The sequence below is a fragment of the Acomys minous genome (genome assembly GCF_964271855.1).
Source record: "Acomys minous genome assembly, chromosome: 1".
In the NCBI taxonomy this organism is placed as follows: domain Eukaryota; kingdom Metazoa; phylum Chordata; class Mammalia; order Rodentia; family Muridae; genus Acomys; species Acomys minous.
In genome coordinates this window covers 143,625,846-143,643,017 of record NC_140483.1, presented here as the reverse complement: position 1 = coordinate 143,643,017, position 17,172 = coordinate 143,625,846, and the positions used below count along the sequence as shown (strand labels likewise).

Sequence of the window (17,172 nt, the reverse complement as noted above, 5' to 3'; positions counted from 1 at the left end):
TCTTTACCATGCCATTCTTTGGAGGCAATCCGAAAGCAGATGTTCAGAAACAGCCTGTTACCCGCACCCTACCGTGTGTGCATGGCTTCCCAAGGGCATCATTTAAAGCCTAATATCTAATTGACTCTAAAAGCTATGAAAGATTTGTTTTAAAAGTACTGTGTACTTTAATCCATGATCATAACCTATGATATAAACCAGAGTGTTGAGAGTGGGGCGGGATAGCGGCACTCTTGGATTTACACCTGAGGACAGTGCAGAGCTGTGCTCTGCAATGGTCACGATTTAGAGCAGGCTGTGGACACCGGGTGAGGCCAGAAGACAAAGAAGCAAACTAACAGTGTGGGTTGTTCACAGCTGGCCTTACAGCCTCTGGGCTTTGAGTGAGGCAGCACAGCATGGCAGTGTGAGGCTAAGCATCAACACACCCAGTCCCATGCCTGCTTCCTACCTTTGGGATTGAGTGACTCTGCAAATTACTTAATTCGTCTGAGGCCCAGTTACCCTATCCGTAAGTACCTGGTGAAGCGCCTGGCAAACTGCAGTTCCTCTGTAGGGAAGGGTTTTTTTCTGAAGACTGAGGCTGGTTTAGTGGGTTAAAATTAGCATGTTGAAAATACAAAACATCAGAATGTATTGCACATAATGGTAAACATTTTTTATGTATATATGTTCAATTTTAATACACTTTTTACTGTGGGTTACACCAAAATTTCAGAGAAATTCCCAGATTATAACATCAAAACAGTCTTTAGGAGTGCTGCCACTATTGAAATGAGTCTACAAATTTTAAGACCTTAATTAAAGTGGCCCTTTTTAACTGGCTGGAATAAAAATAAGACATAAGTCATAGAGAAGTTGAATTTAACTAGACACTACGGGGCACATTACATTCAATTTTAAGATCACTTCTGTGTCATATTGACTAATTTATATTTTTACGTACTTTATCATTTATAGCTGATTAAACACTTCTAAGCAGTTTGCACAAAAAGTTGGCTATTAGGTTCTATTGTGGAGAAGAAGATACAATTTCTAAATAACCTTAAAGAATAATACAATTTTAAAGACGATTATAACTTCCTCAAGCACTAAGATGGCTAGAGCCAAGTGCCCAATACTGACAGTTCACGCTCCTCTCAGCAGCGCCCACCCTGAGAAACCAGAAGGTGTGAGCCTCACATACAGGCTGCACTCCTGTTCTCCTAAGCCCTCTGTGCTGTGGCTGTTATGGCACACTGACTGACTGAGTGGACTTTTGGGGATTGCAGAATTGAGTATTAAGACAGGAGGGAGTCAGGCATGATGATGCAAACCTTTAATCCCAGCACTTGGGGGGCAGAGGCAGAGGCAGGTGGATCTCTGTGAGATCAAGGCTAGCCTGGTTTACAAAGTAAGTCCAACACAGCCAGGACTACAGAGACTACACAGAGAAACCCTGTCTCAAAGGGGGAAGAAAAGACAGGTGAAAGATGAAGCAGAACACGGGAGACATTGCTCATTCTTATAACCCCAGCTAAACAGGCTGGATTGGCTCTATCAGAATTACCCTATGACCAAGGTTCAAGAATCTTGTTTTAGCCAGGTATGGTGGCTGCTGGGTGCTTAATCCCAGCACTAAGGGGGCAGAGGCAGGGGGATCTCTGAGTTCCAGGGCAGCCTAGTCTATAGAGCGAGTTCCAGGACTGGTAGGCCAGGCTACACAGAGAAAACCATCTTGACAAATAAAAGAAAAGAAAAAAGAATCTTGTGGTAAATAAAATCTGGATGAGTTCTGCCCTGCCCTCCTCAGGGTTGATATGCTGTCTTAAAGGAACAGCAAGAACTGGAAATCAGCCAGGCGTGGCGCACACCTGTAATCCCAGCACTCGGGAGGCAGAGTCATACACCTGTAATCCCAGCACTCGGGAGGCAGAGTCATACACCTGTAATCCCAGCACTCAGGAGGCAGAGGTGCACACCTGTAATCCTAGCACTCGGGAGGCAGTGGCTCACACCTGTAATCCCAGCACTCGGGAGGCAGTGGCTCACACCTGTAATCCCAGCACTCAGGAGGCAGTGGCTCACACCTGTAATCCTAGCACTCGGGAGGCAGAGGCAGGCAGATCACTGTGCCTGGTCTACAAAACCAGTCTAGGACAGCCAAGGCCACACAGAGAGACCCTGTCTCGGGGGAAAAAAAGAAAAAAAGAAAAAAAGAACTGGAAAATAAAGTTATGAAGTTAAAGGTAATTACTTGGCCAGGTGTGATGGCAAACACATTTAATCCCAGCACTCAGGAGGCAGAGGCAGGTGGTCACTGAGTTTAAGGCCAGCCTAGTCTACAAAGTGAGTCTGGGACAGCCAAGGCTACAAAGAGAAACGCTGTCCCAAAACAAAACAAAACAAAACAAAATGTAACTACTCCAAATACCTAATGCCCAGTGTCAGGCATGTCTCAGGATCCAACACACACTTGACACTCTGCAGTCACTGAATATGATGTGGTGGTTTGTTTCACAGGGATGCACTTGGTAAGACTCACAAAGCATGAAAGAGAAGGATCATACAGCACAGAAGGAAATGCAGCAACCAACAGAGGCCAGACATCAACTCAGCTCTTAAAAGAAGCTAAGTGATAAGGCGGCCCTGGCTGGCGGTGTACTCTCCTCTGGGGAGGAGGCCAGTGGCTGCTTCCTCTTCTCAGTGAGCTAGGACACAGGGTGAGGCTGCCCACAGGCTTCAACTCCTTTTCTCTAGATCTCAAACCTTTTCGTTTGGGACAGACATGGCACTGGACTGGAACATGCCCGCTCTCCATGTCAACTGCTGGTTTAGCACCACAGATCTGTCCTTGGGCCTCAATCTTGGCCTTGGCCATCCAGAACATGAGACAAGTCTAACACTGGAGGAACAGTGGCAGGAGCGGAGAAAGCCTGGGAAAGGGCAGCAGCCATAGCCGTGAGGTAGAGAGCTCCTTCTTGCCTCCCCCCACAAGAAGACTGAGGGCCCAGAGCCTTGAGGCAGGTCCGCCAGCCTCTTCAACTTCTGTATGTATGATCTTAACTAACTCCCCTTCGCCCAAATGGTGTTGAAAAGATTTACATTTTCTTTTTTCAACATAAGAGAGTATAGGCAGGGGTAGCTCGAGATGGAAAACCATATAAAAAGGCAGACTGAGAAAAGTTCTCCTAACATGGGTAGAAGTCACCCTAGAAGCAGAAGCTTTCAGGATCACCAGCTGGAAGCGGCTTGGGGGCTGCTTTGGTGGGTCCAGCACGTGAGTCTGGAGTCTATGCTCCTTATTTGGAGAGCCAGGGAAGACTTCAGAAAAGACACCTATGTCACAATGAAGAGACTATAAAGAGAAAGTGGGCTTCTCTTTCCTTTTGATAGTATTAATTTCCTTCCTCAGAAAACATAGATGGATCCAATTACATTCACCCACCCAAGTCACAAGTAGTTTACCCCTGCCCCTTGTTAGGGCAGCAATATCCCCCCACCTGACAGAAAGACTCCTGAACTCACATTCTGTTCGTCCCCATAGATAGAAATAATTTACAAATAACTGAACCTCAGGTGTCCAGTGCATGTCTACACATTTTATGGTTACAGGCTCAGTTTTCACATTTCCAGGCAGAACATTTGCTCTTTGGCAGTCTTTAAACTTGAGCTGACAGACATCATATGCCTTCAGCCCAGGCTCCTCCCCTTCCACCATCTCCATCAACACCCAGCAAACAAATGCATCCACTTAGGGTGGTTCCCGGCCACATGGGTATGGAGAGCCACTTCCTAACCCTACTCCAACAGCTGAGCACTCAGTTGCAGTGAAGTGCTCCTTAGGATGGTGCCCTGCGCCAGCTGGAAGCTTGGCCTTTAACTGCATTTTTTGTCACTTTGGCTAGAGAGATTTGGACAGCTGGAAGTGAGCTTCTCCATCATTTTCTGTTTCCTTCTTTGTATCAATTTTCCACCTGTGAAGCCTAACACCCCACCACCAAGTGCAGCTGCAATTCCTGCCACTTTGAAGCCTGCAAGGAGGGCGATGGGACCCCCCATCACTCCTCCGATGAGTGCACCTGCCACAGGCAGAGCTGCCAGCTTGTATTTTGAAGCCTGTAAAAAAAAAAAAATTCAATTTAGAAATTGAGTTGAGAAAATCTGCCTGTGGTGATGTGCGTTTTCCTCTCATTACTCCTGGCAATGCCTCTTTAACTCTGGGTTCATAATTAACCTCAGAGATTATTCGTGTGTGTGTGTGTGTGTGTGTGTGTGTGTGTGTGTGTGTGTGTGTGTGTGTGTGTGTGTGTAGTTATTCCACAGGTACTGCCATTGCTCCAGACCACAGGACTGAGGGGGAGGGAGGTGCACCAGAGTGGACTGAACAAATTGATTTTACTTGCAAAACAATCAATCCACTATCTGGCTGGCTTATTTAAACAGGTTCAGCAGCCACTGGCTCCCACCAGAGCTTTGGTTCAGCACACAGGCGATTCCACACTAGGCACCTGGGCTGAAAATCACATCATCCGTATAATAAATGGTCACACTCCTCGTGCTGCTGCAGTCTCACGCTTTTCGCTCTGCCCGGATTGATGGACTGCCCTCTCTTCTCCCTCGGCCTCTGCAGATATTCCTTCAAACAACTAAAGGCCCTGGAGTGAGGCCACACTTCATTCTCTTTGGGGAAAAAAATCTCTCATGATAGACTGAATCTGAGAGTAGAATATTACAGCCATTGATTTCTTACACTACCTACGTGTCATTTCTTCCTTATTTCCTTAATTGCTGGTTCCCTCAACACTGAAGAGAGCAGATCAATTGGGTTAATACTAGAGATTCCTGGGAGCCGGAGGACCATTGATTTGTCAGCAGGAGCAGAATCTTACCTTGCCCAAGTTTTTGGCTCCCTCTTCAACATTCACAGCAGCACTGTTGACATGGTCTGCAATGCTGTCAATCTTCTCCTGCTGAGACTGGATGCAAAGGAATTATGAGTGCGCAGTCCTGCTGGGGAGCAGTGGGACGCCAACACACACTAGTTTAATTCCTGTCATCAGGCCCTGGGTACTGCAGCCTTGCAGTCTTAATAGTGGTTCATTAATAGCATCTGATAAACCATGTCCAAAGTACAAACTCACTCTCAAGAAAAAAGAAGGGACTTAATGATTGGGTAATAAAAGGGTTGGGCCTTCATAGCAAAAAGCACCTCACACTGCAATTCAGGCAAACATACAAACATGTTATTCTCCGAATGAACCTACTTTGTAGAAGGAAAAGAAAATCCAAACAAGCATTTACATGTCAAGTTCAATTTGATAGCAAAAATAGAAAAGAAAGAAAGGAAAGAAAACAAATTCAAACAAAACAAAAAATCCATAACTTATCTTCTTTGGAGATTCTGTTTAAATCAAATTTACGTTAGGAGTAAAATGCCTGGACCCAGCAAATACACATTTTGTATGCGTTGTTGTTGCTGTTGTTATTAGAAGTAGACTACAATTCAGTGTACCACAGCCTGAAATCTTTGAACTTTTGATATGCAATATGGAACAAGGAATTTGTGGTCTTGAGTTTTACCAAAATATAGTTCAAGTTAAAATATTCCATATCTACAGTATCAATAGAGCAGTCTACCTAAAACAGCAGCCATCATGACTCTGGGGAGCCCTGGTGTGGCCGTTCTCCTAGGTTTAAAGCCACCTCAGTGTCACTCATGAGTGGCTACTCAGCTCTGATCAGGCACTTCAGTCAAAGCTCTCTGTCCTTGCCCTGGAGCAGGGTGGTATCAAGATCAACTTTATTTAGTTACATATATACATACACAGATATATACATCTAACTATATATCGCTAGATAGATACATATACTTATGTGTGTATATGTATCTAACTAGACACACAAAAATGTGCACCTATTTTGGTGATGGAGTAGAACTGGTCCTGATCACTATGACCATCATGGCACTTTCTTTCACCTTTGAATTTACAGAAAAACATGGGAGAATATCTCTTTCATTCCACTTAATGCCACCTTATACAGTGTGTGGGAAGTGATCCTACTATCTTACATGCTAAACTGATTTAGATCAAGGCACGCATACCTAACGCTTCCTATTCCAGCCAGCAGTTCATGTGAGAATGGAAGCGCAACACACTCACTACGGCCCCACCTGCTTCCCATTAGCATTCCTGATATTCTTTCCCTACCCATCAAGCACCTTCTCTCTGCCAGGCCTTTGTGCTGGCCCTTTATTCTAGGGTTCCCCACCACCATCTTGACATCCCTAACAATTCCTAAAATAGTTCCTTTTCAGTTTTGTTTTTTGAACTTGTCACACAAGTATATCCAAGGCTCTCAAACCTGAGAGCCACTAGATCACTGGCAATGCTTCTGGAAACGCATTGCTGGGCCTGGCCACAGGCTTTTGTCATGAAAGTCTTGAAATATAGCTGGAGAGAGAGAGAGAGAGAGAGAGAGAGAGAGAGAGAGAGAGAGAGTGTGTGTGTGTGTGTGTGTGTGTGAGTGTGCGTGTGAGAGATCCAGAAGAGGGAATCAGATCTCCTGGCGCTAGAGTTGCAGGAGGCTGTGAGCCACCTACTGTGGAACCAAACTAGGTCCCTGCAAGAGGAGTGTGTGCTCGTCCCCGCTGCGCCACCGCTGCAGTTTCCCATCTCACACACTTTGTAGGTCACTATTATCCATGTGAAAACTGGCACAAAGCCTAGGTCTGGATGCTCTGTGTTCAAGTCCCAGCTGCCCTGATATGTCCTTGAGCCCAGTGCTCAATCTACTACGTGAGGACAACGGTACTTCTACTTCATAGAGTTAAGAGGGAGACACAGGGAGATATCTGCAAAGCACAATGGGAAAACGGAAGCACCCATCCTGTGTTAACTCTTATATTTCTGGTCATAAAATGTAGTGAGCTTGTTCCCATGATAATGCTCTCAGAAAAAAAAAAGATTTGTGCATTTAAGCTTTATGACAGCAAAGCTTTCTTCTTAACCATAGAAGCAAAAGTGCCAGCACCAATACAGCCTGGATTCCTGACACCTTGGTACTGGTATGTCTTCTGTCTGGGATACACCCAAGGCTGCCCCTTTTGCCTAAAGCAAAAGATAAGGCACTGCAGCAAAACCCTATCATCACCTTTACATCTTTATAGGCTAAGGCAGAGAGAGGGTAAAGAGCTCCTTTTCCTGGGGCTAAAGGAAGAGTCTGCTAGGGCTACTGCTCTGTCCACACTCCAAGTGACCACAAGACAGCAGGAATATAAATTTTCTGTGCCCCATTCCTAAAACTTTGGATACTGCAACACTATGACTGTCTCAGTCACTGTTCTGTTGCTGCGGAGAGACACCGTGACCAAGGGCACACAGGAAAACGTTTAACTGGGGCTGACTTAGAGTTTCATGGGCTTAGTCCACCATCCATAGCAGGGAGCATGGAGATGGGCAGCACATGGCGCTGAAGAATTAGTTAAGAGCTGCATCCTGATCACTAGGCCAAGAGGCAGAAGGTGGGCCTGGCATAGACTTTTGACACCTTAGAGCCCACAGCCAGTGACATATATCCTCCAACAAGGCCACACCTCCTAACCTTCTAATCCTTTCAAAGAGTTCCACTCCCTGGTGACTAAGCATTCAAATATATGAGCCTATTGGGACCATTTTCATTTAAACCATCACAATGACTTTAAGTTTAAAGTAAGATATTAAGATAACAAGTTTTCTTCCCTACAAAAATCCTTTGGAATAGTTGGGTTAAAGACCACCAGGAAAACGCTTATCCTAAAATTACTCATTCGCTGCAACTACCAGCCCAAGATGAGTCCATCTGTCCTGGGATAGTAGCCCACATCTGCAGGTACTACAGACCTCGGGAAGCTTGCTAGGACCTGGGCAGAGGGAAAGCAGAGGGCAGAAAGCCCTACCATGAGATCACCAGGCATCCCTCAACTGTACAGAGCTAGCTGCTTCTTCCCTTGGTCTGGCTTCAATCTTCCAACTGTCTGTGTCTTTAGATTCTACTTCATGAACAAAGAGGACTTGGTGATACGTATATGACTGCAGTTAGCTGTTAATCACAATCAGAACACCAAACTACACTGCAGTTAGAACTCAGTCCTTAAGTCTTTCCCCAGCCAACCTGCACATGTATAACCTGCCACAGTCTATGAAACCAGGCTTCTCCCCATGGTGGCCTGGGCCTCTTTCCATCTCGCTTCCCACTTTTCCTCTTTGCTTCTGATTTGTTTAGGTTTGTCTTCATTTACCTAGATTTCCACACGAAACCGTCTTCATCCTCTCCCTGCCTGGCATTTCACTCTTGGGCACATAGAAGTATTTTCGACATCCCATTACCATTGAACTAAGCCATCTGTAATGTACACTACAGTGCTTATCAAACTAACATACACATGCCATTTTACAGAAGAAAAATTCTCAAAACTCAAAAAATATGCCTATGAATTTCATTTTAAGAAATATTGAATTAGGTTTTCCTATTGTCCTGAAAACAGCTAAATCTGTATAAGCTGGTATAGGGCCACTGAGATTCAGGAAAAAATGTGAATTATCAAGCTAATACTTATTGAGAAGAATACAAGTTGGGTACATGAATTAAAAACTAATAAGGAATAATTTTTTCCTTGAATGCTTGCTGTGGGCATTTTTTGGGCCAACATCAAATAATATTTCATGTTATGATACAAACAATAATAATTTACTCAACAAATTCATCCTCAAATCCATTTACAACAACAACAACAACGCGTTCCTTAGAGAGACCATTGGACAGTCTTCTTAGTGTGCTTGGAAAGCTAGGAGTTTAAGGCAAGGCCCAAACTGCAGCTACTTCCCATTACTCCTTCCTAAGTCCCAGCCATAACCATATATGTTCACAAGAACAGAAAAGACCAGAAAGAAACAGAAACGTGATGCACAGGCAGAGGATGGCCACCTTGGCCTCGCAAAGGCAGTAAGCAGGTAGAAAAGCAGGAGCACCGCAGCGGGAGGGACTGAAGGGACTCCAGGATTGGGCTGTCTGAGGGGATGATGCTGGTGGCAGAGGTAAGGGAACATAAAGGGCCAAAACCAGGCTGCAGAAACAGCAGAGGCAGATGGAGTGAGATGAGGGACGCTGTCTGAGGGAGTCCTCCCATCAAGTGTGCAAAACCTTGTGCTGTCAAATACCGTGCTGAAGCTCACAGAGAAGCTCACCATGCAAGGGTGAGTCAGAGCGAATCCACTGTGTCCCTATTCTAGTGCGGCCAGAATAAAACTGGATTTCAGGAGCCACAGAGGAAAAGATAAAAGACAAGTCAAAACAGACCCAGCAGTAAGGTTAGCATCTTGTCCGGCGTCTGGCCCAGAGTTCTTTAAATTCTCCTTGACTAGACATAAATAGGGCTGGTCACAAGAAAGGGGCACTTGCACCAACAGCAGGGTGCCTTGTAGATACTAACACACTTACAGTTCCTGGACCATACTGTCATCACCCATAATCTTCGTGAGTCCCTGTTTTATGACAAACTACGTATACACCAACCATTTTAATGGCTTCTAAGAGCACAGCTTTGTGGCACTTCATTCACAGTATAGAGGCATCATTCCCACTACCCTGTAGGATCTCTTGATCCTACTGAGGTTAGCACAGGGCTGTGCGTACAGAAGGTGCTTCTTGCCTACATGATTAATTTGCCCAGATACGATCATATCCATATGACAAGAGAAGATGTGGTCACTCTTGTGTTCCCTGCTTATTCTGTACCTAAATGGAGTGTTTGTGAATCCCTGGGCATGCGCATAAGCACTCAATCATCCTGGGAGCAACAATCAAGGGTCTTCTTTGAGCTTCTGCCAAACAGCAGTGCGTCTCATGTCCTTGCAATGATAACTAGAACAACTGTACGGAGCTATGGCTGTGGCCGGAACCTCCTGGGTCCTTCTTAGGCTGGGGGTTGAGAACTGCTTACTGTACAACATAAGCGAACACACAATGGTTAATTCTCCACAAACTTTATATGCCTCCCCACTGGAAGAGAAATGCATTTGTCTGGAGAAGAGCTAAGCACATTTTTAGTTTGTTCTTTAAATCAACTTTAGTGATGCATAATTTAAATGTATTGAAATGCATTTAAGGGTACAGATTGATGGCTTCGGCAAATGCATATATTTATGTAACCATGCACACATAGACTTTATATCCTGCATTAGACTGGAAGATTATTAGTTAATAACTGGATAGCTCCTGATTGTAAACAACACGTGCTTGGGGGATCCTGTATCATTAGCTGCCATCTCCAAAATAGTAACAAACACCTAATCCAGAGATGTCTAACATTCTCTTCTTTTGATGTCAAAGCATCAGAAATAATTCAAACAATTTTCTGCTTTTAATTATAGTCAGTACAGTTCAAGAAACTATCCATAAGACAGAACATAAGAACAAGGCAATGACAGACAACGTAGAAATCTTTGGTACAGAAGGGCCACAGAAGAAGAAAGAGTTTCTAAGAAATGAAAATATGTTGTGGTAGGTCAAAGAAACAAGAACAGTTGTCTCACAACCCATGAAAACCTCTTATATTGAAAGAAGACAAGTCCATTCTGTATGTGGCTCTAGAGGCCAGCAGTGCCCAATAGGAATTCTGTGACCAAATTTACATAAGGAAGACCTTCCACCCTTCCTACAATTTTCAAAAGAATGGCTGAGGCATCAAATGTCCAAACCCTGTAATTGCCAAAAAAAAAAAAAAAAAAAAAAAAAAAAAGTCAGGTTAGTGTTGGAGAATCTGGAACAGAGTACAGGGCTAGATTGGCAAGCTCTGGAGCCTCTCCAGCTCTTAGAAGCTGTGGTCTGGGAGTTTCCACCTCAAAGCCAGGCCCTTGGGGAAGCCACACCTCAGGAAAGGTAGACCCCAGTCCATGGCTTGATCAAGAACAAGTAACTAGCCTAGCCAGGACACAAGGGAAAATGGCTTTGTACTTGTGCAAACACATATTCATTTACATGCTCAAACACCACAGCTTTCCATAATTTCTTAGGGGAAAACACAAGAACAGTTTAGAAAAACAATGACAGAAAATCTATCTTCCTCCAAAGCTACAATGTGCTCCCTAATCTATGATAACAGATTCATTCAGGACTTATAACAAAGAATAAAAGTATAAGGCTTCCTGTCTGACTTCAGCTTTCTCCAGCTTGATCCTCAGAAAGTCCCCTGGGCTTCCTTTACATTATTATGTAGGTGCTGTTACCAGTCTACCTAGAGGTTAAATTCTTACGACCGGCTCCTAACTAGTCACCCTGCCCATGACCTCCCCTTTACCATTATAACAGTCTTTGGAAGCACAGACTGGATGGCCAGGTTTTGCTTGATCACACATCTGTAGAGGCTCCTTCAGGCACACAGAGCCAGCCAAAATTTAGTACCAGTACAATGTGGTCCCTGTCATCCTTGCTTGCCTGGAACTGCAGGCTTTGCATAACAGGTACACTCAATACTGTTGGACAGTCCACACAGCACACCATGTCTTGTCCTGGTTCATGCATTTTCTGAAGTGTGCCCCTGTGGCCTTCTATGAGCATTTTCTCATTCTTCAAGTTAACGTACCTCTGTGAAGATAGCTTTAATGCTGCTAGTCCATAACTATGCCTCCCTCCCTGAATACAATGCTCCTTCTTGGAACTGGTGAGGCTTCTCTATACTTTATTTAGTTATCATGCTTGAAAACTGAGTCTGTGAATCCCAGCCTTCCTCTTCCTTCTGTGGAATTTCCAAAGGCAGAAAGTAGACTTTATTTATGTCTATTATCAACATTGTCAGACTTCCAATGCCAGGAATCTACCAAAGTACTTTTTTCCATAATATTGATTGACTTGATCTAGAATTTAAGGACCATCTCCATAGTTTAATATCATTCTTAAAATTATAATCTAGGCTCAGCAGTTAGGAGCACTTGCTGCTCTTGCATTAGACCCAAGTTTTGTGCCCAGCACCAACATAGCAGCTCAAAACCATCTGTAATTCCAGTTTCAGGGTATCCAATGCCCTCTTCTACCCTCTGTGGGCATCAAACACACCGGCATTGCACATTCATGCATGTAGGCAAAGCACATATACACAAAACAAACATGTTAAAACTATGTGACTTCTATTGAAGTTCTAATCAAAAGGAAAGTGACGGGTCAGTTCTGGGCCCCAGTTACATACTTACATTCACTAGGAGGGATAAGTCAGTGACCAGATGGCTAAGTTCAATTAAGTCCTGGAAAGAGAGAGAGGGAGAGAGGAAATTACTTAATGTTTACACCTCACAGTGACCAAAACCAAAATATATTTAACATACCCTTTCTAATTTATTCCAGGACGAAGCAGCATTTTGGTCTCGAGGGATTTCAGGCAGGGCGTATATCTGAGTCACACTCTGAGAAACATCTTCGGCTTCCACACTGTGGACCACTCCTGGACGGACACAGACCTGGTTGAGTTTGCTTCTCAGAAAGGACACAAACTGGCTGCACAAGACACACTGGCATGCAGAATGCTTGTAATTCAGCTCATGCTAAGAGTAAGTGGATCAGCCTATACACACAGCACTATGCCCCCTTGGGCAGCCTACTCTCTAAGTGGTTAGACCTGTGTATGTTCTCCATGTAACAGAAGGAAGGGGTGAGAGGGGAGGGAGGCAGCACTCGGCCAGCGTTCCGTATGACACAGCAGCAGCAGCAGGTGTAGCATGTTCTGCTGCTGAATCCTTATGCTGGGACTCAGCTATTTTAATAAGGATCACACAAGTGTCAACAGCTGAACAGTGGGGCCAGTGAGATGGCTCAGCCCGGAAAGCACTTGCTGCAAACCTAAAACTTGACTTCAGTCTTGGAGGAAGGAAAGAACAGACACCACAAAGTTGTCCTCTGACCTCCACACACACCCCACAACTCACACAACACACACACACACACACACACACACACACACACACACACACACTGATAAATAAATAAAAATATAACTTTAAAGTAGGAAAGTGGGCTGGGGCTTAGTTTAATGAAAGGGCACTTTGGCAGTAGACAAGTGATGGTGTGATGTGTTTGTGGCAATTGACATCAGTCTCTCCAGGCGACAATCCTGTCAGCAATGATCACATCTGCCATATGAATATTGTTGGCCATGCCGTAATTCTGCTTACAATCACTCCTCCTCCATCTACCTCCTCGGTTTCTTCTACTTCTAGTTTTTAAAAGGCTTTCAACGCACAGAACTATTTATTAAGCATGACTGTAATGACAAAGCAGTTTACACTACAAACATCTACCTTTAATTTTTTCTGTGTCTCCAAGGTGGTTTTACAAATCTTTTATGCATGAAATTGACACTTGTTGTACACCTAACAGAGATACCACAGTGGACTATAAAACCAGTCGTGAAGTGGCAACCACACAGGGCCAACAGCACTGTGGGTCCAGTCAGAAAGACCAGTGTTAGAATCATAGTTTGGAGGCTTGCTGTTCCTGTTTGTAAAGTAAGTTGCTGTTTACTTTGCATAGAATCTGTCCCTGCTGCTGCTACTGCTACTGTTGCTATCATGAACAGAGCTTCTATGGGACCTGTGGGTCAGACATGTAACTGTCAAGTTCAGTCAGTATTTTCTGACAAGAATATGCATGCCATAGGCATGATGTGCTACGTACAGGTAGGACACCCATTAAATCCTGACTTGTGGAGAGAGTAGTCAGGGGTTCTGAGGAGAAAGCCTGAGGATGAGAGAGAATAAGACAGGCGGGGTGGAGTGAGATGCCCAGAGTGTCTAACTCAGGAAGAACAGTGTGTGCAAAGGCTTGACACTGAGATGGTCCGTCTAGCTAATGCACCACTGTGGTGAGGAAAAGGCAAAGGCTGAGGCTGACAGCCCTTGGTGAGGTTACCTGGGAGCACTGCAAAGCTTTCCCAAGAGCTCTGTCTTTCTTACATGATCACTGCCAAACTACTAAGAGGAACTGGAGGCTACTGGGAAGATGAAGGTGCCACAGTGTGAAGAACATATTAAGGATAAAGTTGGCAGGTTAGAGAGTGAGGAAGCCAGTTGGGGGCTTCACAATACATCCAGTGCAGAATGACAATTCAGCCCTAGAGCGGGGCCAGTGGATGCAGAGAGGGCACCCGAAGCTCTGCTCACTCCACTGTAGGCTCAAAACACCTGCCATCCTGCATTGACATCTTCTCTTTCTCTTTTTAATTATGCCACATTTATTTATCGCGTGTGCACACATATGTGTCTACCATGATGCATTTGTGGAAGTCAGAGAACAAAACTTAGTAGGTTAGAAGAAGGTTCTCTCCTGTGTGGGTCCCAGAGGTCAGACGCAGGGCTCGGTGGCAAGTGCCCTTACCTGCTGAGCCATCTCACTGCTCTGACATAATACATGTTGTTGTTAGGACCAAGGATGAAAACGTGAATGTGCAGAGTATGGCTCTCAAAGAACTTACATTCTAAATGAATCACACATACAAAGGGCTGACCATAAAAAAAGAGGAGACCACATTAGGGATAACAGACCGTTTGGAGGGAGTTCTAATCCAGCTTGATATGGCAGATAGTTCAGACTTTCCGGAAAAGGTGGTATTATTAGGCAAAAAAGAGAGGAATATAAAGGCTAGATGAAGAAGCCAGCATGAGCAAAGACCTCAAGAGAGAAGCAATACAGCTAAGCCACAATCAGCAGCTGGCATCATAAGAGCATGAGAGGAAAGCACAGAAGACACTGTGGAGAAGGAGGGACTTTTCTGAGAGGGAAAGACTTTATGCGGTTCACAGAGGCTGCTAAAGGCTCACATGTATTCTGAAATGACAGGGGGACTGTGACCTGACCTACTCCTCAGTCAGTCACTATGAAACTATATTAATTCCTATTTCTTTTCCATTCCTTATATTTCAGTCAAGTCTAAAAATGAATGATATTTTTTAAAACTGTGTGATTGGTTTGTTTTCAAAGTTAAGGAACAATTTAGTCCTAAGGAAAAGAAAACTTGTTTAATAAACTAATCGGGAAGGGCACAGTCAGCTGAACAAAAGATAGCAGGCAAACTTATCAGAATTCATAGTGGTTATTTTTAATTCTAAACTTGATTTATTTGAATTTATACATATGTATACACATATATATTTGTGCTGAGCCTACACAGGCTTAGGTTTTTGTAATATTTTTTTATTTACTCTTTGGCAACAATATCTTCATCATTAAAAAGAAAAACCAAACCAAAGGCCTCTTCTACTCTGCCTGGAACCTCCAATATTTCCCCTCCCACCTCCCTGTCCTCTTAAAGCACGGAGTCTGACTAATGCCATCTGTGTGCATACAGGTGCCTATGGTTTGCATCTTAACAAAATCAGCAGATAGTACATTTAGTAACATTTTAGTAAAGAGCCAATCTTTTTCATGCTTAAAATGTTTACGTTTTCACTTTAATCAAAGTGAATGAATCAACCTAAGATCTTTCTCTTGCTTTATATTCTAGGTAGCTTCTTGATCAGTATTGGACAGAATACAGGCAGAACTCTGTAATTCTGCACACTATCAATATCTTAAGCTATAAGCTAGAGAAGATTCAAGGGAAATAGGCGGGTCTGCAAAACAGGGGAAGGCTGCCATCTATAAATGCTTTATCTGAAAAGGGAGGGAGAGATGAGAAGTATCTGACATTTAAAATAAACATAAAAGATTTCTGCCACCACAAAGAAGAGATGATTAGGTCATTTCCATCTCACTTGAAACCAAACTACGTATGGGTCTTAGTTACAACAAAGACGTCCTTTCTTTTCCATGGAAAATCTTGTTGTTAATTTACAGCTCTGAGCATCACAAATCAAGTCAAGGCATGACTGTCAGTAAAGAACTCTTGATTTCTACAGCTTCCACAATTCACTTGTTTCACCTCATAACCTTAGTGCCCAGCCTTTGACTATAAACTCTTACAAACTTGTAAAGGTGTGTGTGTGTGTGTGTGTGTGTGTGTGTGTGTGTGTGTGTGTGTGTGTGTGTGTGTGTGTGTGTTCTAAACCCTACAATTGGATGTAAAGCCTGATTACTAGCTGTACATTCAAAAACAAAAGAAAACAAAACAAAACAAACCTTAGGACTCTTAACTCCCTCTGGCTGAAGTGATAACTAAGCTATCTAACAGTATTCTGCCCTCTCTTTTCCCTTATGCCAGTGAACAGCAAAGACTCTATCAGGAAGTACACCCCAATACATGTGAGATCTTCATTAACCTTCATGACAGTAGTGTTTCACTAAAAATTAAATAAATTCAAAGGCATTCCCTAGACTTTTCTGACACCTTAAAAACGAAATTAATACTGATCATCATTGAACATAAACCTATCTATCAAAATAAAATGACTTCTAAGTCACAACTCAATGAAGAAAAGGATTTTTAGATTACAGTCAATGGAGGATGTAGCTTCTGAATACGATCAGACAAAACCAGTGCTGTGCTCTGCAGCACCATTCAGTGCATGCACACACTAGATGTAAAAATCCAGAACTGCATTGAATTCCACACGCTGGTCTGACGTTCCCAGCAGCTTTAAGATTGAGATTGTTTCCTTTGTGGGTATGTGTTGGAAATGGACCAAAATTTTCTCCTGCTGTGCCACTGTGTGTGGGAACGGGGAAGGTGCACTGCCTCCCCCAATGGCATAAGCCTCGGCTCTGAATGCTAATCAGATGGCCAGGCTCATCATTCTCCTGATGGGGAGTAAGGAAAGGGACAGGAAGGTCGGCACATAGTGAGACACAAGGGAGCTGCTAATGTCAAGCAGGACTGGCACGGACTGGCTTCTGGATTGGCTTTGGGACAAAAGAAACAGCAAAGATCATGGCTTCCCCCAAACTTCCTTCATTTTCTAGAGACCATAAATGCCCTAGTCTACTCATTATTTCTATCTGTAAATGGAAACTATTTTTGTATTTTTGATCTCACTAGTGGAAATGTGGCAAGACTGCTCCTGAATCTGTTTCCAACCAATGTATTTAGAACTAGATTTATAAAGAAGAAAGCATGTTAAGACAGCTAACTTCCATGTGAACAGTACACATCTCAATAGGCAGCCACAGCACATGCCCACTCCTACTCCACCGTGGAAGCCTGTGAAAGTGCATCCCTTGTGGTCTCCTTGT

The 17,172-nt window shown here is 43.8% G+C and overlaps 1 protein-coding gene across 5 annotated transcripts in view; it reads right to left on the bottom strand.

The window, feature by feature from the left end:
* Positions 1-636: 636 nt before the first annotated feature.
* The window catches only part of STX17 (syntaxin 17), a 52,773-nt gene continuing 36,237 nt past the window's right edge, over positions 637-17,172 (bottom strand). For 3 of the 5 annotated variants that reach the window (XM_084796717.1, XM_084796715.1, XM_084796716.1), the window contains exons 5-8: positions 12,339-12,454; positions 12,207-12,257; positions 4,872-4,958; positions 637-4,098 (exon numbers count right to left, since the gene is read on the bottom strand). In XM_084796717.1, coding sequence (XP_084652843.1) covers positions 3,859-4,098; positions 4,872-4,958; positions 12,207-12,257; positions 12,339-12,454 — 494 coding nt within the window. In that variant the 3' untranslated portion in view covers positions 637-3,858. The remainder of the gene's footprint in view (positions 4,099-4,871; positions 4,959-12,206; positions 12,258-12,338; positions 12,455-17,172) is intronic. The other 2 variants (XR_014782110.1, XR_014782111.1) reach the window with 2 other exon arrangements.